Source organism: Penicillium citrinum, assembly GCF_028827155.1.
Source record: "Penicillium citrinum strain IBT 23319 chromosome Unknown utg000009l:1.0-4274883.0:1.0-4276374.0, whole genome shotgun sequence".
Taxonomy (NCBI): Eukaryota; Fungi; Ascomycota; class Eurotiomycetes; order Eurotiales; family Aspergillaceae; genus Penicillium; species Penicillium citrinum.
Genome location: NW_026622694.1, coordinates 485463 through 507286, shown reverse-complemented (window position 1 = coordinate 507286; position 21824 = coordinate 485463). Strand labels below are relative to the sequence as shown.

The 21824-nt window shown below is 45.5% G+C and overlaps 10 protein-coding genes across 10 annotated transcripts; 4 read left to right on the top strand and 6 right to left on the bottom strand.

Annotated features, from left to right (window-relative positions):
• Positions 1 to 453: 453 nt before the first annotated feature.
• Positions 454 to 2361, bottom strand: N7469_009676 (aspartate kinase; the record flags this gene model as incomplete). Its single annotated transcript, XM_056648581.1, has 5 exons — positions 454 to 551; positions 672 to 1090; positions 1113 to 1919; positions 2032 to 2112; positions 2246 to 2361. The coding sequence occupies 5 exons, from the start codon at positions 2359 to 2361 to the stop codon at positions 454 to 456; spliced, it is 1521 nt and encodes a 506-aa protein (XP_056495712.1).
• Positions 2362 to 3664: 1303 nt separating this feature from the next.
• Positions 3665 to 5425, top strand: N7469_009675 (C78 family peptidase; the record flags this gene model as incomplete). Its single annotated transcript, XM_056648580.1, has 5 exons — positions 3665 to 4159; positions 4238 to 4705; positions 4777 to 4808; positions 4864 to 5018; positions 5106 to 5425. The coding sequence occupies 5 exons, from the start codon at positions 3665 to 3667 to the stop codon at positions 5423 to 5425; spliced, it is 1470 nt and encodes a 489-aa protein (XP_056495711.1).
• A 685-nt stretch (positions 5426 to 6110) lies between these two features.
• Positions 6111 to 7526, bottom strand: N7469_009674 (uncharacterized protein; the record flags this gene model as incomplete). Its single annotated transcript, XM_056648579.1, has 5 exons — positions 6111 to 6550; positions 6627 to 6669; positions 7092 to 7189; positions 7245 to 7423; positions 7492 to 7526. 5 exons carry the CDS (start codon positions 7524 to 7526, stop codon positions 6111 to 6113), a joined length of 795 nt encoding a protein of 264 aa, XP_056495710.1.
• Positions 7527 to 8045: 519 nt separating this feature from the next.
• Positions 8046 to 9299, bottom strand: N7469_009673 (uncharacterized protein; the record flags this gene model as incomplete). Its single annotated transcript, XM_056648578.1, has 2 exons — positions 8046 to 8419; positions 8558 to 9299. 2 exons carry the CDS (start codon positions 9297 to 9299, stop codon positions 8046 to 8048), a joined length of 1116 nt encoding a protein of 371 aa, XP_056495709.1.
• A 194-nt stretch (positions 9300 to 9493) lies between these two features.
• N7469_009672 (prephenate dehydratase PHA2) lies at positions 9494 to 10630 on the top strand (the record flags this gene model as incomplete). Its single annotated transcript, XM_056648577.1, has 2 exons — positions 9494 to 9553; positions 9728 to 10630. The coding sequence occupies 2 exons, from the start codon at positions 9494 to 9496 to the stop codon at positions 10628 to 10630; spliced, it is 963 nt and encodes a 320-aa protein (XP_056495708.1).
• A 1045-nt stretch (positions 10631 to 11675) lies between these two features.
• Positions 11676 to 13306, bottom strand: N7469_009671 (translation termination factor eRF1; the record flags this gene model as incomplete). Its single annotated transcript, XM_056648576.1, has 5 exons — positions 11676 to 11680; positions 11751 to 12510; positions 12580 to 12951; positions 13025 to 13074; positions 13177 to 13306. The coding sequence occupies 5 exons, from the start codon at positions 13304 to 13306 to the stop codon at positions 11676 to 11678; spliced, it is 1317 nt and encodes a 438-aa protein (XP_056495707.1).
• Positions 13307 to 14927: 1621 nt separating this feature from the next.
• Positions 14928 to 15608, bottom strand: N7469_009670 (uncharacterized protein; the record flags this gene model as incomplete). The annotated part of the gene is made up of 1 exon (XM_056648575.1): positions 14928 to 15608. One exon carries the CDS (start codon positions 15606 to 15608, stop codon positions 14928 to 14930), a length of 681 nt encoding a protein of 226 aa, XP_056495706.1.
• A 571-nt stretch (positions 15609 to 16179) lies between these two features.
• On the top strand, positions 16180 to 17517 carry gmtA (GDP-mannose transporter; the record flags this gene model as incomplete). Its single annotated transcript, XM_056648574.1, has 4 exons — positions 16180 to 16422; positions 16487 to 16574; positions 16646 to 17017; positions 17075 to 17517. 4 exons carry the CDS (start codon positions 16180 to 16182, stop codon positions 17515 to 17517), a joined length of 1146 nt encoding a protein of 381 aa, XP_056495705.1.
• Positions 17518 to 18355: 838 nt separating this feature from the next.
• On the top strand, positions 18356 to 19714 carry N7469_009668 (25S rRNA (uracil2634-N3)-methyltransferase; the record flags this gene model as incomplete). Its single annotated transcript, XM_056648573.1, is given in 3 exon segments — positions 18356 to 18584; positions 18725 to 19629; positions 19649 to 19714. Coding segments are annotated over 3 exon segments (1200 nt in total), but the record flags the coding sequence as incomplete, so codon positions are not given.
• A 233-nt stretch (positions 19715 to 19947) lies between these two features.
• Positions 19948 to 21820, bottom strand: N7469_009667 (FYV10 family protein; the record flags this gene model as incomplete). Its single annotated transcript, XM_056648572.1, has 4 exons — positions 19948 to 20379; positions 20451 to 20645; positions 20725 to 21535; positions 21816 to 21820. The coding sequence occupies 4 exons, from the start codon at positions 21818 to 21820 to the stop codon at positions 19948 to 19950; spliced, it is 1443 nt and encodes a 480-aa protein (XP_056495703.1).
• Between the last annotated feature and the right edge of the window lie 4 nt (positions 21821 to 21824).

The window sequence follows — 21824 nt, the reverse complement described above, 5'->3', positions numbered from 1 at the left end:
TCTTGTGTCATACGACGCACTATGTATACTCTATGAAGTACACTGAGTTAGGGCACGGTTAGTATCAACTACATACTGCGTACCCTAACTACGTACATATACATCACTGCAAAGGGTATCTGCATCCTTACGCAACTCCAATACACTTACAATTATACTTATAATTGATTATAATTTATATCTATTATACTTATATTCCAATGGCCAATAATAGAAATAGATCAATAATTGATTGTCTCTATTCAACTCCAAAGGCAACCTCCCGAGACGTCCTTGAAGGACACCGAAATCTATATACAACGCCAGTCCATGCACAAAAGTACCATGCTGAATGATCTGGACTCGGTCATATCATGCTGTAACATGCACGCCAACTCTTTCATACCAATAATCAATAACCAAAAAAAAATGACATAGTATAACGCCGGGATATCTTAACATGACTAGTCACGACTAGTCTAAAAAGGTGAACATGCTGGTGTGGATAATATTGAGAGCTCGGTCGGCATCTCGTTCTTCGATGACGCAGGAAATGTTGATTTCACTTGCACCTGCAGGGGGAAAAAAGGGTTGTCAGATCAGCCTTCAACATTCAGGGGTAGAGAAAAAAAAACATAAAAAAAAAGGGCAAACGTGAGGGGTGAACCACGTTGATACAAGTACAAACTCACCTTGCGAAATCATTTCAATGTTCACATTGTTCTCCCCAAGAGTAGTGAACATCCGTCCTGCCACGCCGATCATATTCTTCATCTGCTTGCCGACTAAACTCAAGATGGCCATCTCCGGGATAATATCCACCGTTCCATATTTAGCCAGATCACTCAAGGCTCCCTTCAAATCATCATCAATCACCTGATATTCGTCCCTTCCATTGCCATTGAGCAAGGGTGCTTCTGAATGCAGGGCCATCGACACGTGGACCTCGCTCGTCGAGATCAGATCAATAGACAAACGCCACTTATCCAGCACAGAGAAGATCCCCGCAAAAAAACCATGGGAAAGCGATCGCTTGTTGGAATGTACGTTAATCACCAAAATCTTATGCTTGATCGTGACGGCGGTAGGACGCTTCGGCTTCTGCATCAGACTCGGGCTTTCGGGTACGGAACAATCGTGGATCATGGCCCGGCGTCCGTTCTAATTCGGCAGGAGAATCGGGAAAGATGATGGTTCCTTTATTCCGAGGGTTCATGACGTTCTTAATGCGAATGGGGATCTTGGCTCGAATCACTTGCTCCATGGTGAAAGGGTGAATGACTTCGGATCCATAGAACGTCAATTCCGCTGCCTCAGACGGGGTGATCGCAGGTAACAGTCGGGCTGTGGGAACCTTGCGCGGGTCCGCCGTGAAGATTCCGTCCACTTCCTTCCACACTTGAAGTTCCTTGGCATGTGTTCCAACAGCAACAAGAGCAGCACACAGATCAGTATATCCACGACCAACCTGATCCAATAGTCCACCGGGGATAGTACCAAAGTATCCAGTGATCACAGGTACGCGGTGTCCGCACTCGGCAACCTTCTTGCCAAGCGCCGCAGCAAGCGAGTTATAAAAATCCTGGTCGAGACCGTGGGCACCGATAGGGAAATCAATCACCTCGGAAAGATCCACGTACTGTGAATCTACCCCGCGATCCTGTAATATAGCGGCCATGAGACGACAGCTCAGCTTTTCACCGGTACTGATCACCTTGTCCACACAGCGAGCGCTGATCTCACCGAGGGTCTGCGCAGCTTCAAGGACCTTAAGAACCCGCTCACACTCGCCGTTGATATCCGCAACGACCTGGTCCCTTAGATCCACTGATTTTAACTGTTCCTGGGCGACTTGGGCATGTTCGAGGCGAACGGCGTCGACGAGGGTTTCATATTGCCTTGAGGTTGAGTTCTCTGCATCCCGGGCTGCCCGCAGTAACCTGTATGCATGATTAGATCACTTGTGAGATGATGCGACGAGGTGATGGAGGTATTGAATGGTCTCATTTGGAGAGGTACGGTGGGTGAAAATATGTCACTATCATGACTCACCGGTTTGTAGTGCCTTCAGCTTTTGTAGAACTGCTTCGGGCTGAGCAGACAACAGCGACACGATTATCGAGAAGACTAGGTCTGAGGGGGAATTAGCTGGGATCATTAATAGAAAATGAATTGAACAGTCCAGTCCAGTCTGCATTGTACTGTACTGAATTACAACTTCGACTGCACACTTCACGATTTGAGGAGTGGAGGAGGGGCAGCATACTCAACAACCTGCTCAATAATGTTCAGCGCAAACTTGCCAACACTAGTACCGCCAAACTTCTGAACGACCCAGCTGCTATGTAAAGCAGGGGCGGGCTGGTCTTGAAGGGAGGCCATAACCACTTGACCAGTTTAATTACTTGACAATAACACAAGATGAGGGGGGGGTAAAAGACGAAAGAGATGGGCGAAAGCGGAGGGGTGGGCCTTGTGTAATTGCCAAGTCCCGATTTTTTTTTATGACTCAATTGAGTTTTTCCGCGACGATGTCGGACCCCGCGAATCACGCCATCGCAGATAATACAATAACATCTAATTATGCAATAGAATACTATATAGTTATAGTTATATTGTACAATATTATATTCTTGACAATATTTTGTGTCTTTATATTATACTATATGTAGTAGTACTTTTCATATATGTTTGTGCAATTATTGACTGCATGGCCGGATGTGGCAATTTGTTCCTTGGCAAACATCCGTCAACGGCGATTTTGTATTCTATATCCATGGATACTGGAGTACGTATGGTTCGTGCCTGACCTGATTAGAAACATTAGTTGGTACAAGAACTTGAGTGGCTGTCTCAATTTAGAGTCGTCGATGCAATTAAATAGTTCATTGTTACTCGCTGTTTTATAGATATCTGCTGATATCTATGCTAGGTCTCATGTACTCCCGATTGTATGAATTTTAGATTGATTACTAAGCATGATTACAAGACCGTCATTGGTCCAATTGAGAGGGCAGATTATCACGAGAGTCTACAGCAAGATCATAATATCAATGAATATTCTGATTTTACTGGGTGAAAAGATCAGTACTAAATAATACTATTTCTTTGTAATTTCGTGTTGTTTTTAGCTGTCAAACAAGAATTGCGTATGGTTTCCCAGCGGCTGTAGTTGCATCTACATAATATCCGATGCTGTGATCAATCAAGAATATCTCCCAGAGACCAAATAAAAAGAATATTATCTATATCATATAAAGAATGCATACCTGATTTTCAATGACAATATAGTCGTATAATGGACGCCATATTGTCTGGGCCTAATTGCGGTTGACGACTACGGTTATCTGCCTTATAGATCGATGCTATTTTTGCCTCCAAGTGGGTCTCCGCAACCACATCTCAGGCACCACAGCAGAATTCGAGCGCCAGCGATATCTCACCACAACAGATCGAATAGAATGTTTGCATGATTATTCTTACCAGCACACACACACACACACACACACACACACACACACACACACACACACACACACACACACACACACACACACACACACACACACACACACACGCGCGCGTGGGGGATTTTCTATCAGCTGTCAACTTTCACCTCCAGCTCCCAGCTATCACACGTGGCAGACAAACATCCTCTCTGCTGCCCAATCTCGAATAAATCCTCATGGATAATATCACTCCATCATGTCCATTCTGTCCATTTTCAGATCAAGATGCAACCTTCGTGACACAACATATTGAATACTGTCATCCGGAGGGTGGTTCTCTGCCCTCATTCGCTGATGATACACCCTCATCCAACAACATCAACCCATCACCATCACCCCCAACTGAAGAATCTATCGAGAAATACGTCGACTGTCCCCATGGATGCGGAGAAACAGTCACTATAGCTGAGCTATCAACACACCTAGACTTGCATATCGCGGAAGGACTCGCTCTAGATGACTATGACACTGCCCAAATTTCCTTCAATCAAAACCCATCCAGTGATATCCCCACAGACATAGACGAACCTCAGGACTATGAGGTCCCCCGAAAATATGGCAAAAGAGGACTATACCGAGACTTCACTCGAGGCAATACATCAAAACCAGCACAACCGCGCAACCGCAGTCCCGTCGGCAAAGTAGGACCAGACGGTGCAAAACGTCTAGGAGTACGTTCTCCCCATTCCTTCCCCCTCCTCCCTTTTCCTTCTTCCGCAAATGAATTCCAAAATAACCATATCTTCCAGCGCTCCGAACTAGGACCCCACGCCCACGAAAAGAAAATGCCCTCCTGGCTCAAAAAACTATTAGAAAAAGGAAGTCCAACATCAAAACAAACCCGCATAACCCCAGACGGCCGCCTAGCCCGATCAACAATCCTCGAAAATGAAACCGATCATTTAATCCCAGTAATAGCCAAACTCTGCTCCGCAGATCCATCAACATCCCGAGTCTTTCTTTGTTCTCCTCGGGTCCGACATATCTGCAAATTATCCCGCGAAGGCGGATTCTGCGGATACAGGAATATTCAAATGTTGCTTTCATACATTATCAAAAGCAAAGGAGTTGGTTCTGAAATTTTTCCCAATGGTGTACCTTCTATCTTGCAGTTACAGGAATTAATTGAGAAGGCTTGGGATTTGGGGTATAATTCTTCGGGGAGGACGGAAACGGGTGGTATCAAGGGAACGAGGAAATTTATCGGGACACCGGAAGTGAGTATTGAGGAGTAAATTATACATGGGTGAATCTTGAACGTGAAAATAAAACTAACTGGGAATTTCAGGCCCAAGCTCTTTTTATGAGTTTGAAAATCCCGTAAGTTCGAAATAACTTAATGTCCCCGAGAATGCAAAATAACGCCAAATTACAGATGTGATGCAAGCAGTCTAAGTGGAACTGAAAATGTATCCGCTCATGATGCATTGTATATGGAAGTAGCATCATATTTCCGCTCAAACATTCCTCTGGAAAACGAGACAAAAGTCTTTACAACAGATCTCCCTCCAATATATTTCCAACACCAGGGTTAGTTTTGCCGGGGTCTCGCCTCTAACTATACAACCACTACCAGTACTCAAAACCCCTTGTTCTAACAAACTAATATATTTATAGGTCACTCGATGACGATAATCGGCTTCGAAATCAGAGAAAATGGATCCGCAAATATCCTCGTTTTCGACCCGATGTTCAAAACTTCACCTGCTATGACCCGTCTCATTGGCTCTGCTGCTGCGGCTAAGACTGAGAATCCGGGCAAATTGTTGAAGGCATATCGGCGGGAAACGAAGTATTTGCAGAAATACAAGATGTTTGAATTACTGAAGTACGTGATTCCCGTTCATGTCTCAATTGGTGTCTGCTTCTTGAGGGTTGTTTGTACTGATGTGCTTTATTATCAGACTGTCTACTTCGGGACCGGTGGAAGGGGATAAATAGTAACTGGTTGGTGGGTCTTATGGGCATATTGATGAGATTGGATTAATGGCCTGGGTTGCATAGCGATTTTAGGATCTACGACTTCAATAGAAAGTTTTTTTGTTGGCTTTTGTCAGTGGAGTAGTGATCTGATATTTCATCATAGCAATGGGAATACCACACTCTAAGGGCTTGGAAGCCCTTAGAGTGAGTGTGAAATATGATGACTCGTTCACATATATATTCTCACAGCCATGTATACCACCATCACAATTCGATATATTTTCCTTGCTAATACCTGACTTTCTCAAAAAAAAAAAAGCAACGTATTTTATCTGTAGCAGAAGTTTAACGGTCAAGGTAGAATGATCGGCTAGACCAAATATATGGAAGAAGATCAAAGGAGAGCGGATTCCAAGATATACTACTTGAAGCGTTTTGAATGCTTACAATATTGAACTCCGGATTCTATCGGTTTCTTGAGCGCCCGCATACAGGAAATTGACTCGGAGTCAATTGCATAGAACGGACATAGTGGAAGGCTTTTACGTTGTGTGAACAGAGGACAGGCAAGTTAAATGGACACAGAGTAGAGGGCTAAAGAAGGCAAGGAAGAGAGTAAAGTAGATATTACTACACTATGTACTTAATTGATAAGTCTGAAATCCCCTAGAATACAAACAACCGCCATGAAAATCCCCTTTAATCCCCACCAAGTCGACGTCCCGCACCTCGACCAGACCAAGGGTCATTATTCTGTCGCTGAAATGCCGAAGTCCAACTACTGCCCGACGAAGTCGAGGTTGATTCAGGTTGAGCGGCCGGTTGGCGGAAAGCAGTACCGTATGGACGACGAGTTGGATTGGGAGTGATTTTGCGAAAGTATCGACGTACGAAGCCGGGGGTAGTGAGCCAGTTACGACCACCTCCGAAGGTGGGATAAATGCGAGTGATGAAGTCGTGTGAGTGTGCGGCAACAATGCCCATACTCTCGCCCAGAGCAACGTCCCATCCAGCGAAGACCGCGGTGAAAGTAAGCATCGCGAAGGGAAGATACTCGACAGGCATTGGGATGATGATGAAAGTGGCCCTTCTGCCGCGGTTATCCTGGGCGTAAGTCCAGATCATAGCCAGAATGAGAGCTAATGGGTGAGCCTTTTTTAGTATATGATTTTCGGCGGGTGGGACAGGATTGGCTGGACGAGGCTCTCAGCTTACCAGAAGTGAAGATGGTGTTGCCCAGAAAAAAGCCTGAAGTGAGCTGGGAGAGGTTAGCATGATGTTATGGACATGTGGAATGGCTACCGCGATGAAGAAATTGGAAAAAGAATTGAATGATATTGGGAAATGGGAATAGATAATGAATAATAGATAGTTGAATATGTAGAATGTAGGGCACCTTAACCACCGGCGTGAACTTATAGAATCACGACGGCTATCTCAGAGGTCATCCCACCAATCCCACACCGCATGCAGTACCATTTGGATTTTGCGAATGCGGTACTGCACGGGATGCAGGGGTAATCTTCCTCACTTCCAGGAACCGCTTCAGCTAGTTTCAGGCTGGGCGGGCAGATATGCGAGGTGTTGTGTAAAAAAGAATAAAAAAAAAAAAACAGAAACATAAAAGACAAAGCAAATACGACTCTTCTGGAATAGTTCCAGGACAAGCGAGCCACTTACCAAAATCACAGAGGCTACAAAAACCAGATAGGTGAAAAAATCTTCTGGCTGGGTAAAGCGGGGCGAAGCAATCTCCAGCGAACTTGAATAATGATACACTGTGGATTGAATTAACACTGGACGACACCAATGTAGCAGACCGAGACATCATACTGAAATAGAGATCAAAGATGAATGAAATGCCGGAGCCGGTTAGTAGGAACGATGTGAACATTCGCCAGATCTGAGGAGGTAGCTTGAACAGCAAGCTTGGAGTGAAAAAGACATAATATCCACTCAGCATGCGGCTATACACCAGGACAGATTCAACGAATGCTAGGGCAGTGATCGTTCTGGAAGTGAAAAAAGACACGTAAGTCTTTGCGGAATTGAGCGGATGAGCCAAGGCAATGACACATACCGAGACACCGGAGGTGCCGCCCAGAAAGCATCCATCTCTCAAGTGAGTGAAGGAGAAAGCTGTGTAAGTTAGAAAAGACTCAGATCATGTCATTACAAGGCAAGTCGTGCGGTACGAAAAGGATGAAAGAGGAGGAAGAAGAAGAAGAGCTTGGGAGAAGCGGAAAGAAAAATAAGTACGTGCGCGGGCGGTGAATTGTTTCTCCGATGCCAAGAAGCGGCTCTGCTAGCTGCATGCCATGGGTACACTACATAGTACAGCATGTAATGGATTAAAGATCAATGAGGAATATTAGTAGATCAGCGAAAGTTGATGGAAATCATGAAGGATATGCTGTGGTTGTACTTATATTATTTGAGTGCAGGAGATTTAGTGAAGATGCATTAGAACCCCGAGTTCAATTGGTATTAATACCCTGCCTGTACAGTATCATTCTTCTCTAGCTATGTACAATAAGAATTGGAATATACATGCACACTCATAATTCATGAAATATGAAGACAAGGGAATTCTCGTAATCAGGGTACGCGTATCTCGCAGTCATCTGTATCAAGTCAATTGCAAGTCTTCGCCGTCCCCCGAACAGCTAACCCTCCGTCAGGACCTTCAATCCAAACATCCCAACTGCTACCCCCATTCTTAGGTTTACCACAGATACTCAGTTCCTCGTCGACGAAAAGTGGCGCTAAATTCCTATATTCGAATTGACCAACCCGAAGATTAAGTGTTTGAAGATGACCCTGCAAAACACTCAATAGTAGAGTAAGAGTTAATGGCCCATGAACCAGACAATTCCGATACCCTTCTTGATTCTGCGTGTACTCTTTATCCAGATGAATGGAATGCGCATTGAAGGTAAGTGCGGAAAATCGGAAGAGAAGAGCTTTTGTTGGAAGGATGGAATGGCGAAATGTTGCATTAGAAGGTGCTATTCAGTCCAGTTCAGTCAGCAAGTTTCTTTTATACCATATCTGCCTCGAGGGCATAGGAGAAAGAAATGCAAAGCCGCAAAGCTGCAGACAAGCAATAGAAAAAGAAAAAGAAGGAAAAGCTGTATAATACTTACACTTTACAATCCGACTAGGTTCCCCAAATTGTTGCTGATCTGACCGGATCTGCTCCGCACTTTTCACCCGCATGAAGATCAGATCCCTATTTTCAACAACACTCGCATCCCCGGCCGCACTCTCATCTTCCGTCCAGATTCGCCGGTGACTTTCCTCCGCACTTTCGTCTTCTGGAACAACTCCCACCCGGCGTTCAATAGTAACAATGACTTTTTCCTCCCCCTCGCGTCCCTTGACGGTCACATTGCGGATTGATTCGATACAAACGGCCCGGCTTCCATCAAGCAGAGGCCTGTGCCCAGGAAATCGGATATTACCACCTGCCCATAGCCGGCGATTAAAGGGATCGCCGGGGGTATGAAGGATATCCGTGCCGTCGGGCAGTAATTGCGACAGGGATAACTGGGGCGGGAAGTAGATCAGATGGTGGGCGAGGGGTAGCGGCGAGGGGCAAGAGATTGACGGGAGGGCTGGAGGAATCCGTGATTTAGTCTGAGTCTGGGAATGTTTCTGTTCATAGTTTGAAGGGAGGAGGTCGGCTAGCGTGAGGTTGAGAAGATGCGAGGGTTGAGGGTGTAAGTAGTCATAGCTCAAGGGAAGCTTTCGAGACGTGAGATCACTGCGAAGTTTCTCGGCGAAAGATACTGAGTTCAGAGTAGAAAATAAAGCTGAACTCGAGGAATAGAATGGCTGGTAGGCAGCTCCTCGCGAGAGCAAGGGTTGTAAGATACTCGACCTCATTAGAATATTGGTGAGAGTTCGAGATGGAAAGATGATTGGCCTTGTTCCTCAGGTTTCAATGCGGGCGACGCCTCACCGCTCGGAGATTTGGCACAATCCGCGCTGTTTTTGTTTTATATCATTGTCGTCTTGTCTACCTTTTTAATTGTTGGTTCGTTTCGTTTCTTTTCTTTTCCCCTCAATTGGCCTCAAAAATGCCATTGCAAAAGTTAAAGGTGGCCTTTTTAGGGCCACTCGCCTCGTTCTCACACCAGGTATGTAATTTCTACTTCGGTACTTCGAAGTACTTGTGATTGTCCACCCCCGCATTGCACCTGATATCACCCCAGTTGTCAATACTAGCGCTTATATTTATGCTCAACCCCTATACGTTATTTATCCTATACATGCACTCATGCCGATGCTAAGCTAAATGACACTCTTGACAGGCCGCCGCCGAATCCTTTAAAAGAAGCTCCGCAGAACTACTCCCCCACGTCTCATTCGCAGACGCCTTTGCCTCAGTACAACAACAAGAAGCAGATTACGCCGTAATTCCCTTCGAAAATTCCACCAATGGCTCCGTCGTTCAAACACTAGATCTCCTAGCCGATCGCAATAACCAATATAAAGACGTCAAAGTATGCGGCGAATACTATCTAACCGTCCACCACTGCCTTCTCGTCCACAAAGACTCATATCCAAACGGACTCCCCAGCTACGACGGCAAAATCACAAAATTATACACCCACCCTCAAGCCTGGGGCCAATGTGACAAATTCCTCTCTCAATATTTCAAAGGTGTTGAACGCCAAGACGTCTCATCTACATCGAAAGGCGCAGAAATCGTATCAAAAGAGAAGGAAGAATGCGTCGGTGCAATCGCTTCTCATTTCGCGGCAGAGTATCACGGAGTTGACGCCTTAGCTTCAAATATTGAGGACCGCGCCGATAACACGACTCGATTCTTGATCTTGAGAAATATCCTCGCGGATCGTACGGCGGGCACGGAACTGGAATTTCAATCATCATATGTTTCGAATGGAGACGCAAAGCCTGCGGAAACTACGCGCAAAACTTTGATATCTTTCTCCATCGATCATTCTTCCCCTGGAGCACTGGCTAATGCACTGCTAATATTCAAGGCGCATGGTTTGAACTTGACTAGTATCAATACTAGACCAAGTCTCAGGCGGGCCTGGCAGTATATTTTCTTTGTGGAGTGTGGACGAAAGGTATCTGTTGAGAATGATGATGATGCTGTTGCAAAGGCCTTGCATGATCTTCGTGATGTTACAGAGTCATGTAGAGATTTAGGGACTTGGAATGATCAGTTGGGGGTGAATGTTTAGATTTATATTGGGGGTTGATGCATCTTATATCACCTTATGAAATCATTTTGGGTTAATTAGTCTCACAATTTTTGGGTTATACGCCTCTTGGTGATAATTGGGATTTTGATATTCTTGGATAGTAAAATTAATCTTTCGGTTAGCGATACTTCTTCAGCTGGTTGCTGCTATAGACAGTGCACATATTGGCAATCACTAAATAAATGATCACGGTGTAAAAGTCTCATTTGCAAAACAATATTAGTTGAACGAATACTCCCCCATTGTCGACCTATAAGATACCCTGATAGCGTCCACTCGTTGTCCCTTTACATGTTTGTCCTCCTAGCAGCTCCAAGCAATCACCAATAGCCATATATTCTAGAATATGGATGATTACAGTTCTTTTCTAAAGGACGTAGATTGAGTACTATAAAAAGGCTGGATTCAATTCCTGTCCAGTGAAAAGCAAAGAAACCGAGCAGAGCATAGCAAAGCTCCATTCAAGATTCCCACAAAACGAGCGAATCAAATCGCAAAAGACATAACAAAAACGCAAAATAAAAAAAAGGTCCAATTTGGGAGGAACTCATGGCCTGCAAATTGATTGAGAGCAAGGGAAGAGAGAAACAAGGCCCATCTCGCTCCACTACCTTTTGACACAACACAAATACTGAAGAATTGATTTCTTAATGCAATGATGTGGTGTTCAGTTCAGGAAGGGGTTGAGTGGGAGGACAATCAGAGAATCGCATCCAACCTTTTTAATTGCAAACTACACATGTTTCAACACTGAGGTAGCCTCAGTGCGTAATTTAGAGCTTGGATGACCCTGGAGCAGTAATAGCAGAGTCAGTGATATGCAAGCAAGATACTCAGGAAGAAGAGTGGAAATACCTCTGAGCAGCACAGTAGAGTTTGGAACAAGCCTGTTAATGGTATCCTTTACGGATTCCTGGGTTCCATTCTCGGAGCCGCCTTCATGTCCGACGCGGCGAGCCGTCAGAAGGCTTGCCGCGGGAGCTTCTGGCCGTTCATCCTCGCTCTCTGCGAGGTTGCTAAACCGTCAATCTGAGAATTAGTGTTAGCAAACGGTCATCAAACATTACAAAACAAAAAGTAGGGAAAGGGGAGAAAATACCGTCGTAGAACTCGTCGTCATCGCTATAATCAGCAAGCTGTTCAAAGTTGACCTTGTATCGGAGAATGGCACCAATACCACCAAAGCCCTTCACGAACTGGTTACCCTCACTGGATCGGTCCGAAACAAACTCAAGGTTGGCACCAAACTCCTTGTAGTTCTCGGCCAGCCACTCGAGGAAAGAGGAGGAATCTATAGTCTCCATCTCAAGACCGGTCTCCTTATCTTGGAAGAGCTCGCGGTTGTTCTCCTCCTGCTGCTTGGTGGTGTGAAGAACGACCTCGGTACCGGCAGAGTCCTTAAGCACCCAACGGGTAATGTCGAGGTTCTCATAAACAATGAGAATCTCTGCAGCACCCAGCTCCATAGCCTTGAGAGTGTCCTCAACACCATAGCAGACCTTACCAGTATCCTGGCTGATTTGCTCAAAGTAGTTACCAATAAGCTTCTTCTCTTGAATGAACTTGACGTTGCTCAGAGTCTCGGCAGCTAACTCAATGGCCTGATTGAAGCCGTTCTCACCACCATATGACACATCGACGACCTTAATGACCTTGGCCTGCAGACGTTGATCGAACATGTCGGACTGGTTGAGGTCGTTCTTGAAATCGGCAGAACCAGCCAGGACGAGACCGGCAACGTTGACCTTATCGTTGGTGATATAGTTCTGAACAGCCAACTCGGCGATCTTACGCACGTAGTTGTGACGCTTTTCCTCACGAAGACGGGCGAAACGCAGCGCGGATTGACCACCACGACCCTGGCAAAAAGAAAGGACCGTAAGCAAGGAGAAAACAGGTAAGAAGGATTATAGTTATTAATCACGTACGTGCTTCTTGGGCAGATCGACTTGCAGACGCTGCAGAATCTCACGGGTGTTTCCACTCAGAGTACCGAAAAGCGCACCGTTACCGTCCATGATGATGAAACCGAACTTCTGGTCCGACTCCAGCAACTCACTCAGCGCCTCGGTGTGGAACTTGTTGTCACAAAGGTACAGGGAAGTGTTGATGGGCTTGAAGGGCTCGAAATCGATGTTAATCTTTCGCTCCTTTCCTTCGGAGGTGATAATTTCACCACAGTACACAACCAATCCATTGGGGGGAACCTTGTTGTACAACTTGAGACGCTGCTGGGTAGAGGTAATGGCCGACAAGACGGAAAGACGGTTGACGCGAGACTTGATGTTGGAAGCGGTACCCTGTGATCCCAAATCCCATATTAGCGCACATTGAGGTGGGGGAGGAGGGGAGCGGAAGGGGAAAAGAACATACGTATTCTTCAGCCAACATTCTGGCCGCTTGGGAGACCTGAGACTTGGGAGCTATATCGAGTTAGTGTGATTGAACAATGAACATGGAATACCGTCAAGGATGAAGCTTTTCCTCGCCCTTTCTCTCGTTCTCCGCTGGACTGTTGTACATACGAATAATGAGGGAAATCATAGAAGTTCCATTGCCACGGGCGGATTCAAGACGCTTGATCAGCTTCTTGACCTTCCAAATCTCAATGTTCTTCTCCGCCTCTCCCTGCTGCTGTTGCTGCTGGGAGCTCATCTTGGGCGAAGCGCAGGTGATCCGCAATCGATCGAAAGAGTATCAACGGCTAAGCCTGTGCCCGAGATTTAAAAGAGACACAACCCAGGAACAAAAACGATTGAGGGTCTTGGGCTAAAATGGAGTAACCAAGAAATATTAGTGACTGGAGTAAGTGGAGAAGAGAGAGATTCCCAGAGTAGACAAGGAGGGGGAGAGAGAGAGAAGGGAAACTCACCTCTTTGCGTGACGTTTGAAGTCCGACAGCAAAAATCCTCAGGCACCGTGGGGTTCGAGGGGTGCGTGGGCTGAGGTAAGCCAGTTCTGCCCTGGTACAGAATAATTGGGTATCGGGTACTTACGTCAGTGTGGAAACTGTGCTATGTGGTGAGGTACCGGGTACTTGCATTTTCTGCACATCAGCCTCAGTTCGCCATCCAATGAACATGAACTATCTAGGTAAAGATATCCCATGTACTGCAGGTCTTTGTTTGACTACATATTTGAGGCGAGAGTGCCCAAATAAGTTGATTGAAGCCAAGTATTGATTCTTGTAGTGATTAATTGAGCTGTTTTTTGATCAGGCTGAGTAGTGGGCACTCACAGGATATGTAGCACCTGGATGTTCATACACATAATGTACTATGTAAATGCATACGCAGTTGAGCCAGAGAATTGCGACAAGACATCAAGCGTCCTATCCAAAATATACTGCGCAATAAGTTCACAAGATCAACCCAAAGAGAATCCACATCAAAGGACTCTAGCCAGAGAAATGCTAAGAAATTCTTCCACCGAAGTAGTAGACATTCTTTCAGTTAAATTTTCCACCTCATCAACTTATCTAGTAAGTGACCTCTTATAAGTAGTACTGCATATACTATCCGGTCTTCTCAAAGTGTACCTCATCAAAAGCTTGCCCGCGGACGCGGACACTGTAGTAGCCTCCTTCAACAATAGCCCTAACCTACTAACTTGGTCTATGGTATCGGATAGTATGAACAAGAACCTGCATTTCTGCCCACTGACCCTAACTGTATAGAGCACATTTCAATGCTTACATTCATATCCTTTCCAATGGAGACTGGAGCTTATTCAAGATGCAACGGTCAGATACTATGCCAATAAAGGGTTACTATTAGATAAAAGCGGCACAGTTTGATTTGCCTTTGATAATCGACAGTTCTATTTTTTTTTGGTTAGTATAGTACCGCCTGGAGATTCCTATGACTATTTTCGTTCCAGTTGATATTGGATGAGCTTTTCTTTGTGCCGCATCCTATTGTAGTTCTCATTACTCGGAATATAAATGTTTATGGGCCACTATTCAGATTTGTATAGTCTTCTACGTAATCTGCTTTCAAATATAACAGGCAGCATACTGCTAGCATGCATCATTCATGGACTTTTTTTCATTATCATGATATCATGATATCCTGTCACTGCAGATATTGTAAATGACTATTCCAAATTCAAACCAACAAACAACTTCCTGGTATCATTTTATGCACAATCAACCCGACCCTGGCAGCCGTATCCATCTATGTACTCTTCTTATAGTTTTCCACCATTAAAGTGCCCATGTAAAAGCCAATGGTATATCCATACCACACCCCATATCTACAATCCAACATAACACAGATCAATCCCAATCATCATCGTCATCATCCCCACGAATCTTCCCACTCCGAATAGCCTTGCTCTTCTTAACCCTAGGCCCCCTCCTAACCGCCTCATCCTCACTCTCACTCCCCTCCTCATCATCATTATCATCTTCCGAAAATTTCGCCTGCAAAAGAACCCCTTTACCCAACAACCTCTTCTCCAAAACCTTCACACTAAACCCTTCACCACCATCCATCCCTCCAGCCCCCAATCCCTCAAACCCAACAACTCTCGCAACGCCAACACCATCCAGAAACCCAATCACACAAGGTAAAACCCGAATCCCCAACTTCTCCGTCAAAAACGGCGTACTTCGCACATCCACCCTCGCAAATGAAACCTCGTAGTGTCTCGCCGCTAACTCCGACAATCGCTTATCCATCACCATGCACCGCGCAAAGTCGTCGTGCGCAAAGTGGACGATACATCGTGTGCTGCGCGTTGTGAAGTCCAGCACGGATTGATCACCTGTGATGGTGGGGTAGCTTGATGTGGTGTTTGCGGTAGCTGCGTTCTTGGCGTCGCGGTTGGTTTTTTGAGAGGCATATTCGGCGTTTAATTGTTGGATACGGTGGTCTCGGTAGCTTGTGTCTTCTTCATTTTCGAGGGCGGCGAAGAGGGCTTCGTCGTCTGATTCTGTTGTTGCGTGCGCGGACATTTTGGGATTTGTCTTGGTGGGATCGTATCAATGGTGTGAGTGGGTATATACTGTCCCAATGTATTTCCTTCACTCAATTGGCTTTGTTCAGAGTGAGAAACTGAAGAGTGTAGGTTGGTTGCTGTGATTTGTGAAGTTGAGGATGGTGGGATGGATATATCTGATATCGGCGATCCGCATTGAAATTTACACCGGATAGTCTACATTTTACAACCTTGGGAGAACTATTTAAACTAGAGGGACAATGAATCACCAATTGATCAAAATCTTTTCATTCTTTCTCTTCTTTACTACCCTCTACTCAATTCCTGCTCCTGCTATGCTAAAGCACGCTGTGCTTTGCTGCACTATTTTTGGCTGACTCAGCCCCCTGTATGCTGACATAATCTCCAAAAGTTCTCTCGCGCGTTGAACGTTTCGACTGTTTCGACAACTTCCAGCCTGTCCTGTTGGTCCAACCTTCACCGTCGATCGCTTTGTCTGCGCCTGTCGACTATTCTATTCGTGACTTCCGTCTCTCTTTCTCTCACTTATTCACTTCGCTCAACAACGCACCTCCGACCCCTCCGCCATGGCCGACGATAAGAAGACCGACGATTACACTGTCCAGATGGACAAACTCGACCAGGGCAACAAGGAATTCGAGGCGGCGCCGCCGCCGCAGCCTCGTGCTGCTCCTCCTAGCCCAATTGCGGGCCACCCAGCCTTGCCTGTTCTGGCGTACTGTGGTTCGTCCATTATGATGACCGTCATGAACAAGTATGTCTTGTCGGGTCTGGACTTCAACCTCAACTTCCTTCTGCTTATGGTTCAGGTATGTTCAAAGTGTTGAAAGAAGAAGGTTTGCCTGAGAGAAGGTGATTATTGACATAAGGTAGTCACTTGTCTGCATTGCTGCCATTCAAACATGCAAGTCCATGGGGATCATCACCTACCGTGATTTCAGTTCTGATGAGGCAAAGAAGTGTAAGCATTCCTATTCATCGGTTCAAGTTCATGGCTGCTGTTCGGCTCTAATGCGGTTCTAATGTACTCAGGGTTCCCTATCACTCTTCTGTTGATCGGCATGATTTACACCGGCTCCAAGGCCCTTCAGTTCCTTTCTATCCCGGTCTATACCATCTTCAAGAACCTGACCATTATCCTGATCGCCTATGGCGAGGTCCTTTGGTTCGGTGGCTCTGTCACCTCTTTGACTCTCTTCTCCTTCGGCCTGATGGTGTTCAGTTCGTTGATTGCCGCCTGGGCTGACATCAAGCACGCCGTTGAGAGCAGCGGCGACACCTCTAGCAAGGTCTCTACCCTGAACGCTGGTTACCTTTGGATGTTGATCAACTGCCTTTGCACTTCTTCCTACGTCTTGGGTATGCGCAAGCGTATCAAGTTGACCAACTTCAAGGACTTTGACAGTAAGTTCTGCTAAAGGATCCCCGCAAGTCGCTCCTCATCCAACTGACTCGTTCTAGCCATGTTCTACAACAACCTGCTCTCCATCCCTGTTCTCCTCGTCGCTACCCTTCTTCTCGAAGACTGGTCTTCTGCCAACCTGACCCGCAACTTCCCCGAGGACAACCGTAACGGCATCATGGTCGCCATGATTCTGTCCGGTCTTTCTTCCGTCTTTATCTCCTACACCTCCGCCTGGTGTGTTCGTGTCACCTCGTCCACCACTTACTCCATGGTTGGCGCCCTCAACAAGCTTCCCATCGCTCTGTCTGGTCTCGTCTTTTTCGATGCCCCAGTCACCTTCCCCAGTGTTTCCGCCATTGTCGTCGGTTTTGTCTCCGGTATTGTCTACGCTGTGGCGAAGATCAAGCAAAACGCCAAGCCTAAGACCGGTGTCCTTCCCACCTCTAACCCGCTGGTCAGCGCTAGCAGCCAGAGCATGCGCGACTCTCTGCGCTCTTAAGCAGTCCCCGCGGGGGATCTCACATAAAGACCACATAAGGGGGACTAGCCAACATCCCCACATATAACTCCCATCTCCACCCTGATATGCATTGGCAAGGGACTCTTTCCCGTCTTCCCACTATGTACCATGATGCCGGTCGGGAAAGCATTTATTGCATTTGTATGACTCACGTTTCATTGCAGCCCATCGGTGCCTCTGCGATTCGATCCTGTATCCTTTTTTTGACTCTTCCTATTTCCATGGTGTTGGTGGCTTTGACTTTTTGTTTGTCTTCCTTCATCTGGGAAAAGGGCTTACCCTTTGATTTTGCCGTACGATATAGTAATTTTCCTGTTTTGTTCCTGTGGGCATAGCCTGGGTTTATCTTCTTTTCTGTATATAGGTATGCCTGAAGCAAGCAATAGAGTGTTGACAGTTTCGAGGGGCCTTTTTCTGAAATATTAGACAGGGTGTCACATCAATAAGTAACTTCTTAATGATAGAATATGAATGTGCTCATTCGCTTATGGTGGCATCGTGAAGTTCTTTCAATATCTCCAAGTTTGACTCGACTGAGATATTCTTGAAGCCTTCAAGCCTCTGTAAAAAAAAGATATAGAAAATAAAGTAATAATAAGCTCTCTCAATCATTCCAATCAAGTACAAATTTAAATACTCGCAAATATCAGTATTGTAGACATATCAAATGTATACTTCCAGCCAAGCCGACCTCCCGGAACTTTGATTGGCCGAATTCTTTTCAACCTCATCTGAATCGAACAATCAAAGAACAGAACTATACACCACCTCTTCATCCCCCAAACTTATACATCAAATACACTCTCTACCCTTCAGATCACTCTTACTTTTTGCGTCATGCCACGCAAGAAGCAAAAAGGGCCCCCCTCCCCGCTCTAATCGTCCCGGAGGACCAAAGAGTCAAAACCAGGGCGCACAAAAGGGCAACAAACAATCAGCATCAACCACAGACACAAAAGGACCGCAGAAACTGCAACCTCTGCAGCAGAACCAAAGGCCCATAGTGCCTTTCTTGAGGGGAGATCGAATCCTTCTAGTTGGAGAGGGTGAGTTGATTCGAATTGGTAGAATCGTATATCCCGGTGGATATACCCATCAATTATCTTTGCCCAATTCTGTCTGCCCATACATCATTTTCCTCGATATTTCCCCGATATAAACACAAGCTAACCTCAAAATTTCAAAGGGGATTTTTCTTTCGCCCGCTCTCTAGCAAAACAATATAAATGTCGGAAATTATGCGCTACATGCTACGATTCTAAGGAAACTCTTTTTTCAAAATACCCCCAAGCAGAAGGGAATATCCAAGAAATTCTCTCTTCAAAGATATCCAAAGACACTACAATCAATGAGAATGAATCGTCACCAGGACCAACATCAACATCCACATCCAAACAATCCGCCCCAAAAGTCCTATTCTCCATTGATGCCCGCAAACTCGGTGAAAAGGGTGGCGGAGGCAAAGAATTAAAAACAGGCTTCACCCGCCGCGAAAAGAAAATTCCCGCTTGGAAACTTCATCAGCAGCAGCAGCAGCAGCAGGAGTCTGGAAATGGTCAGGGTAAAGGCAAGACTACGTCCAAGACAGGATCATCAGCATCGACACCACCTCCAAGTGGACCGTGGGATGTGATTTGTTTCAATTTCCCACACGTAGGTGGATTATCAACGGACGTGAATCGACAAGTTCGAGCAAATCAAGAACTCCTCGTATCATTCTTCAAAAGTTGCGTCCCACTTCTTTCCGCGGCGCCAGAACCCATCGATTCAGACGATGAATGGGAAGATGATTCCTCCCCCTCCCCATCTTCCTCCGAGGACGACGAAGACAAGGCCGAAGATGTGCAAACAACAGGAAAAACAACCCGTACGGGACCAGGTCAAATTCTCGTATCTCTATTCGAGGCCGAACCATATACTTTATGGAATATCAAGGATTTAGCTCGGCATGCGGGGTTACAGGTTGTGACATCTTTCCGGTTTCCTTGGTCCTCTTATGAGGGGTATTCGCATGCGAGGACTTTGGGGGAGGTTGAGGGGAAGGATGGGGGGAGAGGTGGATGGAGGGGGGGAAGATCGGGATGCGAGGATGTATGTTTTTGAAGTTAAGAGGGTTGTTGGTAAGGAAGGGGGGAAGAAGAAGAGGGTGCGGGATGAATCTAGTGATAGTGAGTGAGTGATTACAGTTCGGTGGATATAGTATATACTCAGCATGGAGTACTAGTATCAGGCGAATTTGAGTATAAGGGATTAGGGTTATTTGATACTGCATCAAACACAAGTACTACTTGTACTACTACACTAGAGTAGTACCTACAAAGGTCCATGAGAAAAAAAACATCATATTTGTATACGCTTAATTAAAACCCGGGTCCTGCCGGACATGAATAACAAAATAAACCAACTCGCTCACATTATATACACCTTCTTCATATCACTTTCCAAAAAGACTTCACCCGTCGTCGGATCCTTGACCTTCCCATCTTCAACCGAGCCAACCTGTCTACTAATATCCAGTAAACGAGATTTACTATAAACCCTCCCATTAGGCAACACGATCGAGTCCCCGGCCACGTAACTCTTCGAATGATGCGCGTAAGGCATTTTCCTCGCTAGATCATTCAACTCCGTCGAGCAAATTGGACAAACGGATGTAGTTGTCGATGAAGAGTTCGAACTTGATGAGGTATATGCTGAATGACAGAGTGGTGTCTTTAAAGCAGATAGTCCGGCCGATAATGCAATATGCAATAACGGTTGGGATGGTAGAGAGAGGAGTTCGTGGTGAGTCTTTATAAAGAGGTCTGATAGGTACTTCCATCGATCTGTGGAGAAAAGAGTCTACAATTTTGGTCAGTATAATTTCCACCTTTCGACAACTTTTCCTGGCAGTTCGTATTAAAATCACTAACCTTATATGGCTCAGCCCTTGTATCTTGAGTAAAGACAAGCATTCCCGCAGCTCGCATAATTTCTTTATTTTGTGTCTCCTGATTTGTTACCAGGTATTTCTTTGCATGAGCAATAGCCTCGATTTTCTTCATTTGATCCTGTGACCGGACCAACTCGATATACTGCTGTAACCGCAATTCGAATTCAAGATTATGCTATACCAAAGAAAAAACAACAACCATCAGTATAAATATCCACCTTCGCCGAGACTCGTGCGCAAAGTACAGTACATACCTGACTCTTTTTCAAAGCAGCTTTATTCTCACCACACCACTGCAACGCCTCTTTAGTCTCACCCCGTCTCAAACTCTCAACAACCCGTTGACACTGCGTGAAAACACCCAAATCGACCAAATCCTCAATCTCCCTCTCAGAAGCTAATTGTTTCGCACTTTCCGAATACCCGGATCTTAGCATATGATCCACCAGTAATCGATCAAGTCGCACCCTAGACCACTGATCATATTTCACGTCCGCCAAGCTCGGAATCTTATGCAGAGTTTCCAGGTGTTGAATACGTTTACGAGATTGATTTTGAATCTTTTTCTCTTCTTCCTGTAAACTCTGCATCTTTCGTTTTAATCCATGCATTCTGGAAAGCATGGTGTCGAGGGTTGATAGGGTTTGATCTGGGGATTGTTCGTCGAAGAGGTTTCCATAGCTCATTTCTTGGAGGGTTGGGAGAACATATTTCTCTTCTCGCTCGACTGCTCTTTGAACTGATTTGAAGTTTCTCCTTGCTAGGTCGTTTGGGAGACGGAGGAGTGGTTGATCCTGTAAATTATTGGCCGTGGTGGTTAGCCTTTCCATTCCGGTTTCGGTGATGTACCTCTTTTCTTTTTTGGGGGTTGGGGGGTTTGAGATTACCAGAATGATGTGGCTCTCTGGATTGAGCTTGATCGATGTTAGTTCTGCAGCCATTCTGGGATTGTATGAGACTGTCCGGGCTGTGTAGCGGAGAGTCTTTGTTCGTGAGGGGAGGAGGAGATGCGGTGATGACGGAATGCGGAGGGTGGAGAAAGTCACGAGATCGTCAAGTAGATGACTGCGAATAGTTTCATTTTGGATAGACCATGGTATTTACTATGCGCTATTATAATAATTTAGTTAATAGATACGCTAGTCTTAATAATACTAGCATTATAATGTTCATCTCAACTTGCACTAATACAAGATTCAAGTAAATAAAACTACGTACCAACTAATACTGCTACTACTACTGCTGCTCCTGCTAGTACTCCTAGGCACTGCAATTACAATTCAAACTGTCATGTATACAGCACATAGATTCAAGCAACTAAGTAAAGAAAAATCTTCAAACCGACAGCATCCCT